At 36.8% G+C, this 15,821-nt stretch overlaps 1 protein-coding gene across 1 annotated transcript in view; it reads right to left on the reverse strand.

Annotated features, from left to right (window-relative positions):
- Positions 1–559: 559 nt before the first annotated feature.
- LOC149543554 (Lojap-related protein) overlaps positions 560–15,821 on the reverse strand; it is a 57,590-nt gene continuing 42,328 nt past the window's right edge. The window contains exon 5 of the mRNA XM_089798339.1: positions 560–1,024. Within this exon, the coding sequence (XP_089654465.1) occupies positions 903–1,024 (122 nt within the window). The 3' untranslated portion in view covers positions 560–902. The remainder of the gene's footprint in view (positions 1,025–15,821) is intronic.

Raw genomic sequence — 15,821 nt, forward strand, 5'->3', positions numbered from 1 at the left:
ATCATAGGAAAATGGAAATTATTGTTTAAAAATTGAATGGATAATTTCACTCTCCATATCGAGTCTATTTCAATTGAATGTATGTTTACTTTAATTCAAAAAAATCTTTAACTTAATGCACTAAAAAATCTATAAAATATACAGTTTATCTTGTACTTCTCTTCAAAACTTTTATTTTTCTATAATAATAATAATAAATAAATAATACAAAATTTCTAAAATAGATCACAATCATCTTCCAGGCTCAAAACTTTGATTCCTTAAGAATGGTAGTAAAAGAAATAATTATTTAATAACAATTATTTTCTTCTTAAGAATAGTAGTAAAAGAAATAATTATTTAATAACAATTATTTTCGTATTTAATAAAATATCAGTAATGTTTATCATTGAATGACATCATTAATATTGATTATTGAAATTTAAGAAATTTAATATAAAGAATTACTAGAACATTATTAATAAGAGATTCGAGGACCTCACGGAAATTGCTCTAAATGAAGAATCCTATTAAAAATAATTTCTTTCCGTCAACATTTATTAAGAAATGGAACCAAAAATAATTAATAAAAAATAAATAAGCTTAATCTCATAGCATTTTCAGAAATCGTCTAGTTTCTTTAATACATATGACCCAGTAAAAACTATTTACAGATTATGTTGATGAACACTTTCACTAGCTAATTTAACTATTTTCTCTTTGAAAACAAGGTTTTCAGGAGAATGAGCTAGTAATTACGAGGAAAAATTAACCGTTTCCCCACAGCACCATTTTCCTCGGGTGAGCAACAATGCAATTGAGTATATATCTTGAACATTAGGCAGTATATGAACTTTTATCTTGGAAAACATGAAAGCTTTTGATCCCTCATTATTTCTCAAGAAGCAAATCAAACTCCGTAATCATTCTTGGCGTGACATCTGAGTTTTAAATGGAAGATCTACAAGAGTTGCATTTCCATAAAACTCTTCCAAATTATAGAACTCCCTTTGTTGAGGAAGGAAAATGTGCACAACCACTTCTCCTGCAAGAAGAGAAAGAATTTCATCCCAGGTTTATGAGTTGCAAAAAAAAAAAGACTTAATATAAACAACCTTCAGAACAGATTACAAGAGAATATACAATGAAAAAAATGCAAGGTGACAATTGCATGATAAAAATTATTCCTTGAAGTTGGTGAGAGGAATGGAGAAATATTAAGGCACTGAATTTCTAAACATAAGAAATGTTCCCAGAACCTAAACAGAGTCAAATTCACAGGGTCACCACTTCAAAGCATAGTTGTGATGAGCTACCTTACTCCTAAGCATGAGAAATATTTCTAGGCCCTAGGCATCAGTACTGTGTTGATCCAAGACCAGTCCTTTGCTACCATATGCACAAAACAAATTACATCTGAAGTAGAGTAAGAATCGTCCTTCTTCGCATCTAGAATGATAAAATCATGCAAATGGATGACTGTCCAATCGGATGAGCCGAAGATGTAGATCATCGGAGTTGAGTTTTTGTAGGAGAGATCTATTTTCAAATCCCTAAAAGATATGTTACTTGTTTGAATGTTCAATAAATGTTTGAATGTTTAACAAGTAAGTCATCACATTATGTGGAATACTCCAAGAGACAGGCCCTGTTAAAGTCTCAAGTGAATTTGATGGAAGAGATACCCCACAATCATGACAGCTTAGGACCCCTGCAATAGAAATTTAACAAAAACAAAAGTGGCAGGAAACAAGTACAAACAAAACTTATAAGGACAATATTTAACAAACAAAAGGTACATGCACAAGTAAAATTTATGTTTGACATCATATTTTAGCATAAGTTATATTATAGCTCTGTTTTATATTATATTTTAGCATGACAATTGAACCTTGATGAATGGAGGTATAGATTGTGAAAATCCTTCCACTTCACTTCTATAGTTGAGGCTGATATTGAAATCTTAGTTAAGAATGCAACCCAGTGCAGTGTGCATCCTATGATGGATATAGAGGAAATGGCCAATGGACAACTGATAATATAATGAAGCAATAGAAATCTAATTTTAGCATGCATGTATGGTAAAAGTGGATCAGAAACTAATCATTTAATGCTGTGTGGTTCTCTGCACCAATATACCAAACAAACCTTTCTAGTTGGTTCTGAACGGAAAAATAATTTAGATAAAAAAACAAAGAATGAATGACAATGCGCATGCATTTAATCATTCAACTCAGTTGTGAAATGCATGCATTTTATCATTCAACTCGGTTGTGCGGAGTTAAGCATAAAATCTTGAAAGAAAGAAATTAGATTAAATGTTAAAACCAAGGTTACAAGAGTTGAGATTTGGGAAATTATTTTTGAACCCAAACTCAAACTCAGACATAGATTGTAAAGTTGTGTGAGATCAGAAAATTCAAAAAAGACATGAAATATATATAATTTTAAAGATTTGAAACATTTACCATACACAAATCAATAAATAAAGCTTGAAGACAAGATTAATGAATCAAATAGAGATAATTTGATCATGTAGACAACTATTAATCAATCCCACGAGTATAAAAGCAGATTCTAGCTTAAGGACACAATATTTTTCAGATATATAAATATCATCAAGTGTCTAAGAAAATTAGGAGTACAAACTCATTGATTATGATATATGTGGCATCAAAAACAAAAATCACAGTATAAAGTCATGAACTATGATAGAAAGGATCTTGTATCAGTCAGCCTAGCATTGCCAGCTGCAATATAAGGAGTCATGCAGTTGTATCTTAGACATGTCTACAAATGTTGCTATAGCCATAGAAGCATTATATAAAATAGAGATTAGTCCAACAAACCAGGAGCATATATGTAATTCAATTACTTGGAAGTTAATTGGGGAAAAAGAGAAAGAAAAATGTAATATACTTCATATCCAACATGGCCCATAATGATTTTAATTTTTTTGGTTTTTTTTTAACTGGGAGTGGGGGGTTTGGGGGCAGCACTCCCAGTTGTATCATCAGGTATTGCCCTCGTGCGATCAAAAGGGGTAGTGCTCTTCACATGCTTCCTTATTAAGATATAGGGAAAGTTTGAGGGCTGACGCCCCTGCCACGAAGGCCAAATTAAAGCCTTTGAGAGACCACACAAACCTTTATGGCACATGTCATTTTTTTATTTTAACAAACGTTCAAGAGCCTTCTAAACCCTTACAAAAATGTTGACTTTCATACATTTATGTTTGAGTGTTTTCAATTTTTGTTCTTTATTTTGAATTTTCACTAACCTGGTCAAGTCTTCTGAGTAGGACTCACTGCTACCTAAGTCCCATGTCACTAGGGCTCATTTGGGTTTGCCCGCCTTGAGATTCCCAGAGTTTAGACCAATTATAACACTGTTTAAAACTTGTTGAGTTATTATAAAATGAGAGACTAACATAGTCCAGAGAAATCTTAAATGTTAAAACTGAAGAAAACTAACATGGAGTGTTTCCAGATTCTTCTTCAATTGAATTTCATTCTTGGCCATTGGAACACAAGGTCAATTACAGATTTGGGTCACATGGTTTATTTAGATAAATTGGCAATTTGGAATTCAAATAAAACCTGTAGTTACAAATTCAAACAGAATTAATGCATTCATGATTGAAATCAAGTGATTATGAAAGAAACAAATGCCTGGAAAACACGAGGGTAGTTCAACTATATGGAAAAGGCATGACCATACGTGATGAAGTGTAAAGATGGAAGTGGCAAGGAGAACGTAAAGTACACCCAACAACAAATTATGGCTCAACGATAAGTCCTTTTGTCATGTCCCACCTTTCTTAGGCTGACCCCAACAACATTTTAAATTAAAAAGAAAAATGTGTTTTTAGCACTACTCCATGTAACTGATAAAAAATATTCAATATTTAGTTTTAAAAGAAGTTAAATCTCAAGTTTAAATTGTGGGACACCAAACTTGGGGTCCATGAGACATGTTTCCAAGCAGGGATAAATTCTGTTATAGGCACCATTTGGAAATACTTTTGGAAATTTGGGCATCTGTTGGTACAACAAATTTCATTGCTCCACAGACAAAAACCCCTATAACAGAGCTGGTTAGGTAAGGACAAGACACCCCCACCTACCCTTACTGTTTGCACTTCAGATCTTTATTGCAAAATTAAATTAACTCCCAATTTGTCAACACAGATCAGACTATAAATTGCTATCTCCCTCACATCAACATTCAAGCATCAACATTCAAGCATCAATTGCAAGCCTGATTTCAATATAAAACTTGATCTGGAGCAGCCATCAAACATCAAATCACTGGCCTCCTCAGCAAGATAATCTGTCATCTCTAGAGTTTACAGTTGGTCATTGCAGAGGATTGTTGGGGTTACCTATTGCATCTGGGAGGTTGCAACAGTCATCAGAGAGCCTATTCACACACCGTCTGAAGCGACATAGTTTTAGATAAAACAGTTGATACAAGTAACAACCCCTAGAAGTACGCAATTACATTCAAACCTGAAGAATCCTAAGTAACCAGCATGAGTGGAAGTTCAACAGATGGTCCAAGAGCACTGGGAATTACAGAAATTCCTAGGAACTATTATTTGGACACATAAGCATGCCTTCCTCTGATACAATTCACTGCATAAGAGGACACACGGGTGGAGCAATTAAAGTTACTAAGACCCAAGGGTTTCATGCCTCAAGCTGCAAATCAATTCATTAGAATACATCAATCCATTCAAGGAAAATCACCCTCATATACCGATTCACATAAAATATCCTACAACAGTAGAGGTTGAAAGTTTGAAACCAGATCCAAAACACATGATTATTTCAAGAGATTGAATGAGTCATTCTATGGTTAAAATTCCTATTTGGATTAGGCAAGAACCTACAACACAACAGTAAATTGTGAATCTCAAATCTGGGAGGTCTTCGGTTCGAGTCTACTTGAGCCTAACATATAATAATAATTAATCTTAAAAAATAAATTCTAAGTTGCTGGTTCAGATTCTGGTATGGATGCGGGTTCGAGATTCGGATTCGAAATTCGTTCAAATATTTTTTGGGTTGGGTTCGGATTCGTTTTGGGCTCGTCCGTACCAAAACATATCTTATCTTTTAAAATATATATGTACGTATGTGTATATGGAACAAAAAATAAGTCCATACACCTTTCTGCTAATAGTAAAGCAACATAGGAAAATACGCCACCATATCTATGTTTCAATATTATAAGATATTTATTGCATCATTTAGCCATGCATCCAATATCATACACTTGCTTGGTCACATGCATGGGACATATTTCCATATCAAGGGACAGTTTGAGAGTGTAAGGAATCATCAAAAGATAAGTGCAGTTATCTGAATTTTTTTATATTGGTTAGAGGATTTCTAATCAAGCTAGATCAAAAGTTGAGATCCAGATTTGAAGCCCTGGATTCAAAGAATATATCATAGTTTTTTAAAGAAATTCCTTTATAATCGTCGATTTGGACTTCACCAATTGTCAATTTGGATTTCCTCTAAAAGAAAGTTTTCATTTGTCACTCACAAATGCATAAATGACATATAAACCATTTTTTTTGGCCTTTTCAGTGGTCACTTTAAGGGTTGGGAGAATCAAGAAAACCAAATTAGGCAAAAAAACACTTTAAAAAAAGTAAAAACAATTTGTTTTGAGACCAAATTCAGCTCGGGTTCAGCTGTTGGGCAGCAAATTCTTCAAAATTCATTCTGAATTCTGCCCAGATTCCTCTGTCAGAATTTGCAGCGTGTCTGTGGTTCTCTACGAGAATTTGGGGAGAATTTGACAAGGACCAGACTTTGGACCAGACTTTGAGAGTTGCTGTAGAGAATCTGGTAACTAATAAATAATCTAGGCTTCGGTCCGTTACCTATCCAAAAACAAAATCCCATTTGGATTGCATTTACACAAACTCTACGCAAACTAAGGTGCTACAAATGTGGAACTAAATTGTTTGTGATTTGATGGTCTCCCTTGCACTATTAATCTACGTCTGGTTAAGTCTTAACTATAAGCCCTGGATATATTACATTGGTGTCAAAGCAAGCAATCCTGCCAGCTTTTTGGGTTATCCTTGCGTATGTGGTTGAGTCGAAAGAAACCAAAGGGCTCTAGAGAGAGTGAATAAAAGGTCAGAGGCTGCAATACAAGAAGATAATAATGGAATTGGAGGCAAAAGTAACTAGAAAATAGCTGATTTGAACGATGAGTCGATGGCTTACCCAGGAAGACAAGAGTGGATGACACAAAATACTCTGGCAAATGATGCAAAACCTGACTAACACAATTAACCTCATTGGATCTGCACAAAACAATAGATAAAGGATTAATTCAAATCAAAATGGGAATCTAAATCACATCAATAAAAATAAAACTCCAATCAGATCAGCACCCAAACCTTTACTGCCTACCTTTTTTTCTAGAGCGAAGTCACCACAAGGAGAGGAGACAAATCATTCTGCAAATGACTTCAACCCCTATCTAGATGAGTACATGACACTTAGTTATGATGTCGCAAACCAGATCTCAATTGAACAATACTGTAATGCCACCAACCCTCAGGGACTCGTGAGGACCACAAAGGACCCTGCGTGGACCTGCAAACCCACAAGGACCCACAGCCCATGAGACCAAAAAGTATTTTAAAAACACAAAAAACTATATTATTTTATTACTTTATTATGGTATAGCTCATACAAATATATATATATATGTGTGTGTGTGTGTGTGTGTGTGTGTGTGTGTGTGTATGCGTATGTGTATGTGTATGTGTGTACATGTACATGTACATACACACACACACACACGATTCCCTCCCCCCCCCCCACCGACGAACCCAAATAGAAATATAATTTTTTGCCCAACCCACGAACCCGTACCTGAACTGGCAACTTATATGTATATGTATATGTGTATGTGTATATATATATATATATATATATATATGTATTTTGTAGTTTCATGCTTCTACAAGTATCTTGTGCATATGCATGTTGTTCTTGCACAAATGTGCAGTGTTTTGTGCTTCCATGCATAATACCTATGCATTTATTATACCTGTGCATGTGCTTGTTGTTTCTGTGCATCTATTTATTGCACTGATCAGGTAACCTTGTTTCTGTGCATGTATACTGAAACTGATTCGGTGCATTTACAACAGCTTGCAGTTCCCTTGGATGTGTAGAAATGAATTCCATGATTAGATTCCTTGTGTTATTGGATCAATCTCATGTATCTACATCTCATCTTTCATTTCATTCTAATCTTGTTAGGTTCACTTTACAATTTGCACTTAAAATGATACTTGATTTGTATTCTGCTAAGGAAGAACTTATCTCCTTGTTAGCAACCGTTGACAATGGTCCGGTCTTATCCCGTGAAGTTCATGAACGTGATCTGAACTCTCATGTGGTGGCTTGAATGTAATTTGACCGTTCTTGCTTGTATTGGGGTTGTCCTAGAACCCTTGGAAGTACACTTGAGCCTTTTGCTTCTGCAAGATAATGTGACAATCATGGTTTAATTCCGATATGTATGTCTCTTTTCTTATACACTATGGTTATAGATGCACTTATGTTCATGATGTTATTCTTTGTTTCAAAAAATATTAGTGCATAGTTAACCCTAAGTTTTGATAGTTCCTTGCGAGGCATAACATGCTATATATCTAAAGAGAAAAGTAGAGGCAAATGGTCTTCCACTATATAATTTTGGAGTAGAGGCTTATGGAGGTCTTTAAGACAAGGTTGGGGTCGTCATTCATGCTATTCAACTACTAGGAGACATTTTATCAATGTAAGGGGTCAATTCCAAGTGAACACTAACATTGCCTCCATGTTTATGGCAATGCTTCTAAACGCGATGGGGAAGGGAGCATATTTGAAAATATGATGGTTGGTCTGGTTGGGTTGTGTTGACATTAGAGTCTAAGCAAATTTCTAAGGAGAGACCCGGCATAGATCTATGAAACACTTAATGGCACATGGATCCCATTCATTGTCTGGGGAATGGAATGAACATTTAGCAGCGATATCACAAGACCAAATGTGGTATCGGCTTCCTTAAAGTTGTTGCAGATGTGGACAGGTCCGATCAGGTTGGTTGGTGCTTTATGCTATTGAACCAGCCACCAACCCAAGAAGAGACCAAAGAAGGAAAAAGGTGAGGACTTTTGGTAAAAATGACAAGCTTAATAGTATATGGAAAAAGTTAATTATAATAGTAGTGTTTTAGTTCGAGATATGCTCTAGTTTAGCTGACCTTTTGTCAATGTTAGCTCACATATAGGTAAAAGTAAAACTATAGTAGTAAATGATCCTATCTGAATAGGTTGTCGGGCCATTTTGTTAATAGCCCCATTTTTGCATGCAATGACATTGTAATATGTTCAGGGGTAGCCCCTAATTTCTTACATGGGTGTGAAACAATGTAATTTTGATATTATCAGTATATGAGTGCGGCCCCAAATGACGACTTTCATCAATCAAATATATATAATTATATGTGTGTATAGTTTGATCATATTGATTAATTAAATAATCAATTATAGTCATATATTGTGATACTTATGTATCACCTTATATATATTTTTCCCCAAATTTTCCGAAATTTAAGTCCTTAGTCTCTCGTCTTTGAGACCCATCCTCCCTTCTGAAACTCCATGGAATTATGAAATCAAACATGGATGGGCTCAATATTAGCCACCCAACAATTGGCTTTGTTAATCAACCCTCGTCTCCTACCTACTTTCTCTAAATGGCATACAGCATAGGGTAAGAGTAATAATGCTTGTACAAATGAAATAACTTCCATTTTCTTGTTGGCGAGGAAACTACCCACTCTGTAGCTATTTTGCCTTCTAACCACTTGTGCTCTACATGTGAATCCCACTACTGATATAATTGTTATCACCACATCATAGGAAAATGACTGTCCACAATGAAATCGGCAATGACATGCAAGTCCACAAACAAATCCCTATCAAAAGAGAAAAACTATTTAGGATCAACAATCATAACTGACACCTAGAAATATGGAAACAATCACTTGAGAAGAAAGCAAATAGATGTGGCTTAAAGAAACAAAGTTTAAACAACCTCCAAGAATGATGTTTTCTGCCCTAACATTGTCCAACACAAGATAATGATGTGATCTCTTTATGAACTCAAAACAACTACCACAAAGGAATAAAATCTGTCTTTTCATAGCTTGAGGTTGACAATTCACAACATTTGCAACTACGAACTCTTGTACAATCATTAAAAGGTTGTGCAGCAACATGAATCCTATCGAGTAACTATTAAGATAGGTTGTGTAGTGACTAGAAAGGGGTTTGATTAAGGGGTTTGTCAAATCTGGATTTAGCCACACGCACCAAAGGTATAATAATCAATAATGGATACATTGCACATATAAAGTCGATACTAGCTAAATCATGAAAGGCCAGTGAAACTATCTCTTGTGCCACTACCAAGGATAATACATGCTCAAAATTACAACTCAAGAAGAATGATGTTTGGTGCTTGTTCACAAAATCGTTTCCTTTGCATGTTATTTTGCAATGAAATGAAGCAAAACATAGCAAAAATTGAAAAGCCAAATCAGATTTGAAATATCCTAGCTTAGAATATTTCAATGATATCAGACTACAAATCCTACCAACCTATGAGGTTGCATGTTGGATTTTCAATTGTGTCATCTTTTTCAATTGCATGTCAGATTTTTTAGTTGTGTATCATTTTAAAAACAGTTTATGAAGAGGGTGACCATTGCATGTTATTTCTGAGCACTCCTAGTTAGTGGATTTGTGTTGAATGACAATTTGGTGGATACCCAAATGGTTACATGTAACTTTAATGCAGGGGCATCCAGTGGTGTAAGGACAATCTTGTATCACCCAAAAATATGCTTAGTGTTAGTTTTTGTTTAAAGTGTCCTTATTTCTGGATACCCATTTGGGTCAAATAGAGATTCCAACTTTCATAGTTCCACTACTGGTGTTCTGGGTTAGCGTTTTTTAGCACCTTGGGATACGTGTCAATGTAGAAAATAGATTATTTTGTAATTGAGCCATAATTTTGATGAGTTAGAGGGTGTAAGTTGGAGGGATGATTATACTTGTAATTTAAAGCACTCTAGAAAAAGAATCAAGTCAAAAAGGCTTTACAGTTTGAAAGTTATTGCAGTTTTAAGTTGCCTGGAGACCCCTAAGATGGCTTCAAAGTCAGATTTGAGAGACTAAACGGCCTCGTAGGGGCCCAAAAAATGGGGGACGAGGGTAGCTGATACACAGGGCTATAGAGCGCTTGGAGAGCTTTCCGGAAATGTAAACGGTTCATCAATCAGAGTCCCGGATCAAAAGTTATGCTTCCCAAGAGTTGGACTACCATTTTTGGATTCTTCTAATTTTACACAGACTTCTAACGTGTTTTCTAGAACCTTTTGTTTTGGCGATGGATGCCAAATGGCATATTCTAAAATGTAATCCTAACCCTAAACCTGATTCGGGTTACTTAAAGTCATTTTTGGCATTGTAAATTGCAGTTTTGGAGGAGTTTGGGAGAAGGTACTGTGAGGAGGGTTTTTCTCTAGAATCAAACAACATTGTAAGCCCTTAGGGCACATCATTGAGTCTATTTTCATTGTACTAAATGTAATAGCATATTACTTTTGATAATAATATTCCCCTTTTCCTGTTGTGTTCATTTTTGTCTTGAGTTGTGCCCTCATCAAGTGGTATCAAAGCGGGTTTTCTTGAGTGTATAGACAGAGCGCCGATTGTGAGGCAATTTGCACCAAGACTATGTGGTTGTGGGTTTTGATATAGCAAGAAGATGCCTCCACGAAGGGAGCGTGGTGGAAGGGCTAGAGTTGTTTCTCCTGAGATGAAAGCCCTCCTGAGACAAGTTTAGGCATTGCAAGAGGAGTTCTGTAGAGGGATGATTATTACCGTAGGCAACGAAAGTGAGGAGGAAAATGAAGAAGGAAATATTGTGCAGGAAGGGGAAGGAGATGAGGATGTCCTAAACCATGCGAAGGAGAAGCTTTTAAGAGTCATTGCCAAATTGGGAAAAAGACCTAAAATTGATGTCGGCATGTTTTTGGGAAATCTAAACCCGGATGAGTTGATCGACTGGATCAATGAGCTAGAGGAATATTTTGAGTATGAGGATATCGGGGACCCTGATAGGGTTAAGTTTGCGAAGGCCAAAATGAAAGACCATACCAAAATCTGGTGGCAAGAGATTTAGTTGGGAAGAAATAGAAGAGGAAAGGAGAAAATCACAAGATGGGATCGCATGGTGGACAAACTAAAGAAGCAGTTCATTCCTGTTGATTATGAGTTTGATTTGTTCAAGAAGGAGAAAGGGTTAAAGCAAGCAGGAAAATCTGTCCAAGAATACAAAGAGGAGTTTTACCAAGTCCTTATTAGGGTGGGGCATGCGGAAGCAAACAAGGAGAAGGTTGTCCGTTACATTAATGGGTTAAGACCTGGCATTTAGCAGGAGTTAAGTCTAGTTAGAATGACTAGCATTGAAGAGGCATACCAGTTTGCCTTGCGAGTTGAGAAGTTAAACAAAAAGTTTGATGGAAGGCAAAGAGGGCGCAGTCAAGGAGGAAGGGCGGTGGCAGGTCATTTGGAGGCCGAAATGAGAACCAAAAGAAAAATGAAGATGTGGATACCAACCGAAACCAAATGAACTAGGGTTTGAACCGCTCCCATGATCAAAACTTTGGAGATCAGAGAGGAAGAGATGGAGGACGTGGACAAGGTTCAAGAAGAGGAGGCTTTCATGGTGTCTATTTTCATTGCAATGAAGAAGGTCATCGTGCCTACGAATGCCCTCAACACCAAGGAAGGACATATAGGAGAGTTGATGGTTAAGCAAGGGTTGCTCATGTGGATGATGATGCACAGTCGTCACACTCAGAGGATGCAGAAAGACAAGAGGTTTTGGTTAATGAAAGGGTCTTGTTGAGCAGTGAGACTGAACATGGACAAAGGAGGAGTTTGTTTCATACTAAGTGCAAATGTGAAGATAAATGTTGTGATGTAATTGCTAATGGTGGGAGCACTGACAACTTGGAGTCAAAGGAGATGGTCTCAAAGCTAAAGCTCAAGAGGGATAAACACCCCCATCCCTATCAGATTGCTTGGGTGCAAGATGATCATAAGGTCCTAGTTAGTGAGCAATGTTTGGTAAAGTTCAAGATTGGGAGTTACCATGACGAGGCTCTCTGTGACACCATCCCAATGGATGTCTGTCATTTATTGTTGGGAAGGCCGTGGCAATTTGATAGGCATGTTGTACATGATGGTCATGCAAATACATACTCTCTAACAAAGGATGGAGTTCACCACAAATTGAAGCTCTTAATAAAGGAGGGTGAAAAGGTATGGAATAGTGCTAGGGTATGTCTTGTTGATGGAAGAAAATTTTTGGATGGCATGAAACATCGGCATATGTGTTATGCTTTAATTCCTAGAAAGGATAAGGAAAGTATTAGTGAAGTTCCACTTGAAGCTTCAGGTCTATTAAGTGAGTATGGAGATGTCATCTTTGATAATGTTCCAAAAGGGTTGTCACCAATAAGGCAAATTAGTCATTAAATAGATTTAGTCCCTAAAGTCAGTTTGCCTAACAATACTGCTCATAGGATGACTCCTACTAAGACTGAGGAGCTAAACAGACAAGTTCAAGAGTTGTTGAGGAAAGGTTTAATTCGAGAGAGCCTGAGTCCATGTGCAATACCTGCAGCGCTAGCACCAAAGAAGGATGTAAAGTAGAGAATGTATACAGACTCTCGAGCTATAAATAAAATAACCACCAAGTACCGGTTTCCTTTTCCAAGGATGGATGATCTTATGAACTGCTTGAGTGGAGCTCAATACTTCACAAAGATAGATCTCAAGAGTGGCTATCTCCAGATACGGATAGGAGAGGGAGATGAATGGAAGACTACATTCAGGACCAAGGAGGATCTATATGAGTGGTTAGTCAAGCCCTTTGGACTGACTAATGCGCCAAGCACCTTCATGCAACTTATGAATGAGGTGCTAAAGAAATTTTTGGGAAAATTTGTTATTGTCCATTTGAATGATATTTTGATTTTCAATTAGTCTTTAGATATACATTTATTGCACATTCGTAGTGTCCTTGAAAGGTTGAGGGAAGAGAAATTGTTGATTAATTTGAAGAAGTGTAGCTTTGTCAAAAGGGAGTTAGTCTATTTGGGGTCTATTGTATCAGCTGAAGATCTCAAAATAGACCCAAAGAAGGTGAAAGTCATCTTAGAATGGCCTACTCCAAGGTCTGCCACTGAGGTGAGGTCATTCCATGGTTTGGCTAGTTTTTATAGAAAGTTCATAAGGAATTTCAATAGTATATGTGCACCCCTAACTGAAACAATGAGGGATAGAAAAGAGTTCAAGTGGACTACAAGAGCTGCAAAGAGTTTTGAATTGCTGAAGAAGGTGACAGAGCAACCTGTGTTGGCACTTCCTGATTTCAACAAAGTGTTCCAGGTGGATTGCGATGCTAGTGGCAGTGCTATTGGACTGTGTTGAGACAAGAAGGTAAGCCTATTGCCTATTTTAGTGAAAAAGTGAACGATACAAAGAAGTAATTTGTTTATGACCAGGAGTTCTGTGCAATAGTTCAAGCCTTAAAGAAATGGAAGCATTATTTATTGCCAAAAGAGTTTGTCTTGCATACTGATCATCAAGCATTGCAGTACCTAAATAGCCAAGGTAAATTAAATTAGAGACATTTGAAATGGGTAGAGTTCATGCAAAGCTATACATTGTATTGAAACATAGAAGCGGAAGGTCTAATAGGGTTGCAGATGCATTAAGTAGGAGACAGTTGTTGCTGGATAGAAATGCAAATTGAAGTGGCTGGGTTTGATGAACTCAAGAATATGCACCCTGAGGATCCTGACTTTGCAAAGGCTTGGAAGGCTTGTAAAGAACTTGTTACTCTAGACAGGACCAGGTGGCTAGATTACATGCTCTAGGATGGTATGTTGTTTAAAGGAAGTCAATTGTGTATTCCAAGGAGTTCCATGAGGGAGAACTTGATCAAGGAGAAACACAACGAAGGGATGGCAAGACACTTTGGTCAAGATAAGACCATTTCCATTATTAGTGAACATTACTTTTGGCCTCAACCATCGCAAGATGTGAAGAAGTTTGTGCAAAGTTGTCGAGTATGTCAAACAACCAAAGGATTTAGTCAAAATACTGGACTTTTATCAGCCATTGCCTGTTCCATGGAAGCCTTGGGAGGACATAAGTATGGATTTTGTTCTTGGATTGCCGAGGACACAAAAGGGTAATGACTCTGTATTTGTGATGGTCAATAGGCTCTCCAAGATGGCACACTTCATTCCATGCCACAAGACTCATGATGCAGTGCACATTGCAGATTTGTTTTCAGAGAAGTGGTGAGGCTACATGGTCTCTCAAAAAGTATTGTTTCTGACAAAGATACTAAATTTGTTGGGTATTTCTAGAGGACTTGTGGAAGAAGTTGAAGACAAAATTGAAGTTCAGTTCTGCACATCATCCACAAATTGATAGACAAACAGAAGTAGTGAATAGAAGTCTCAGCAATTTCCTAAGGTGTTTAGGAGGTAAGCCCAAAGGATGCAATTTGATTCTACCACAAGCAGAATTTTCTTACAACTCTGTGAATAGGAGTACTGGTAGATCTCCATTCCAAATTGTGTATGAGAGTGGTCCAAGGACTGCACCAAAGTTGAGGAAGATGGAGCAAGGAGAGAGGACAAGTGCTAATGCAGAGATTTTGCTGAACATGTCAAGAACCTATATGAGGAGGTACATGCACATATTACCAAGATGAACCTGCAGTATAAGGGTAGAGTAGATCAAACGAGGAGACCTAAGGAGTTCCAAGTTGGGGATCTGGTTATGGTATACTTGAGTAAGGAACGATTTCCATTGGGTACCTACAACAAGCTGAAGATGAAGAAATTTGGTCCCTCCAAAATTTTGAAGAAACATGATTCAAGAAATGCATATGTGGAGTTGCCATATGTGATTCACATTTATCTTATTTTCAATTTTGCAGACTTTACAGAATATCATAATGAAGGTGCAGAGGAGGAACTGATGCTGAAGCCATGCCCAATTCCTACTTCCAAGAAGGAAGAGATTGAAGAAATTCTAAATAGTCATGGATTGGAGTACCAGAAACATGTAGTATGAAGAATACCTAATAAAGTGGAAAGGACAACTAGTGGAAGATTCAACTTGGATAACCGCAATAGAGGTTGCCCATTTGGGTTTTCCTCTACTAGCTATAAAGTGATAGGGTCACTTTTCAATCTACCCTAGGTGTCTGATGCAAGAGCATCCAGTGGTGTAAGGGCAATCCTATATCACCCAAAAATATGCTTAGTGTTAGTTTCTGTTTAAAGTGTCTTTATTTCTGGATACCCATTTGGGTCAAATAGAGATTCCAATTCTCATAGTTCCACTATTGGTTTTCTAAGTTAGAGTTTTTGAGCACCTTGGGATACGTGTCAATGTAGAAAATAGGTTATTTTGTAATTGAGTCATAATAATGATGAGTTAGAGGGTGTAAGTTGGAGGGATGATTATACTTGTAATTTAAAGCACTCCAGAAAAAGAACCAAGTCAAAAGGCTTTACGATTTGAAAGTTATTGCAATTTTAAGTTGCCTGGAGACCCCCCAAGAGCGCTTCAAAGTTAGATTTGAGGAACTAAACAGTCTCGTACAAGCCTAAAAAATGGGGGATAGAGCACTTGGAGAGCTTTTCGAAAATGT

Source organism: Cupressus sempervirens, chromosome 8, assembly GCF_028749045.1.
Source record: "Cupressus sempervirens isolate cs-2001-9-10 chromosome 8, ASM2874904v1, whole genome shotgun sequence".
In the NCBI taxonomy this organism is placed as follows: domain Eukaryota; kingdom Viridiplantae; phylum Streptophyta; class Pinopsida; order Cupressales; family Cupressaceae; genus Cupressus; species Cupressus sempervirens.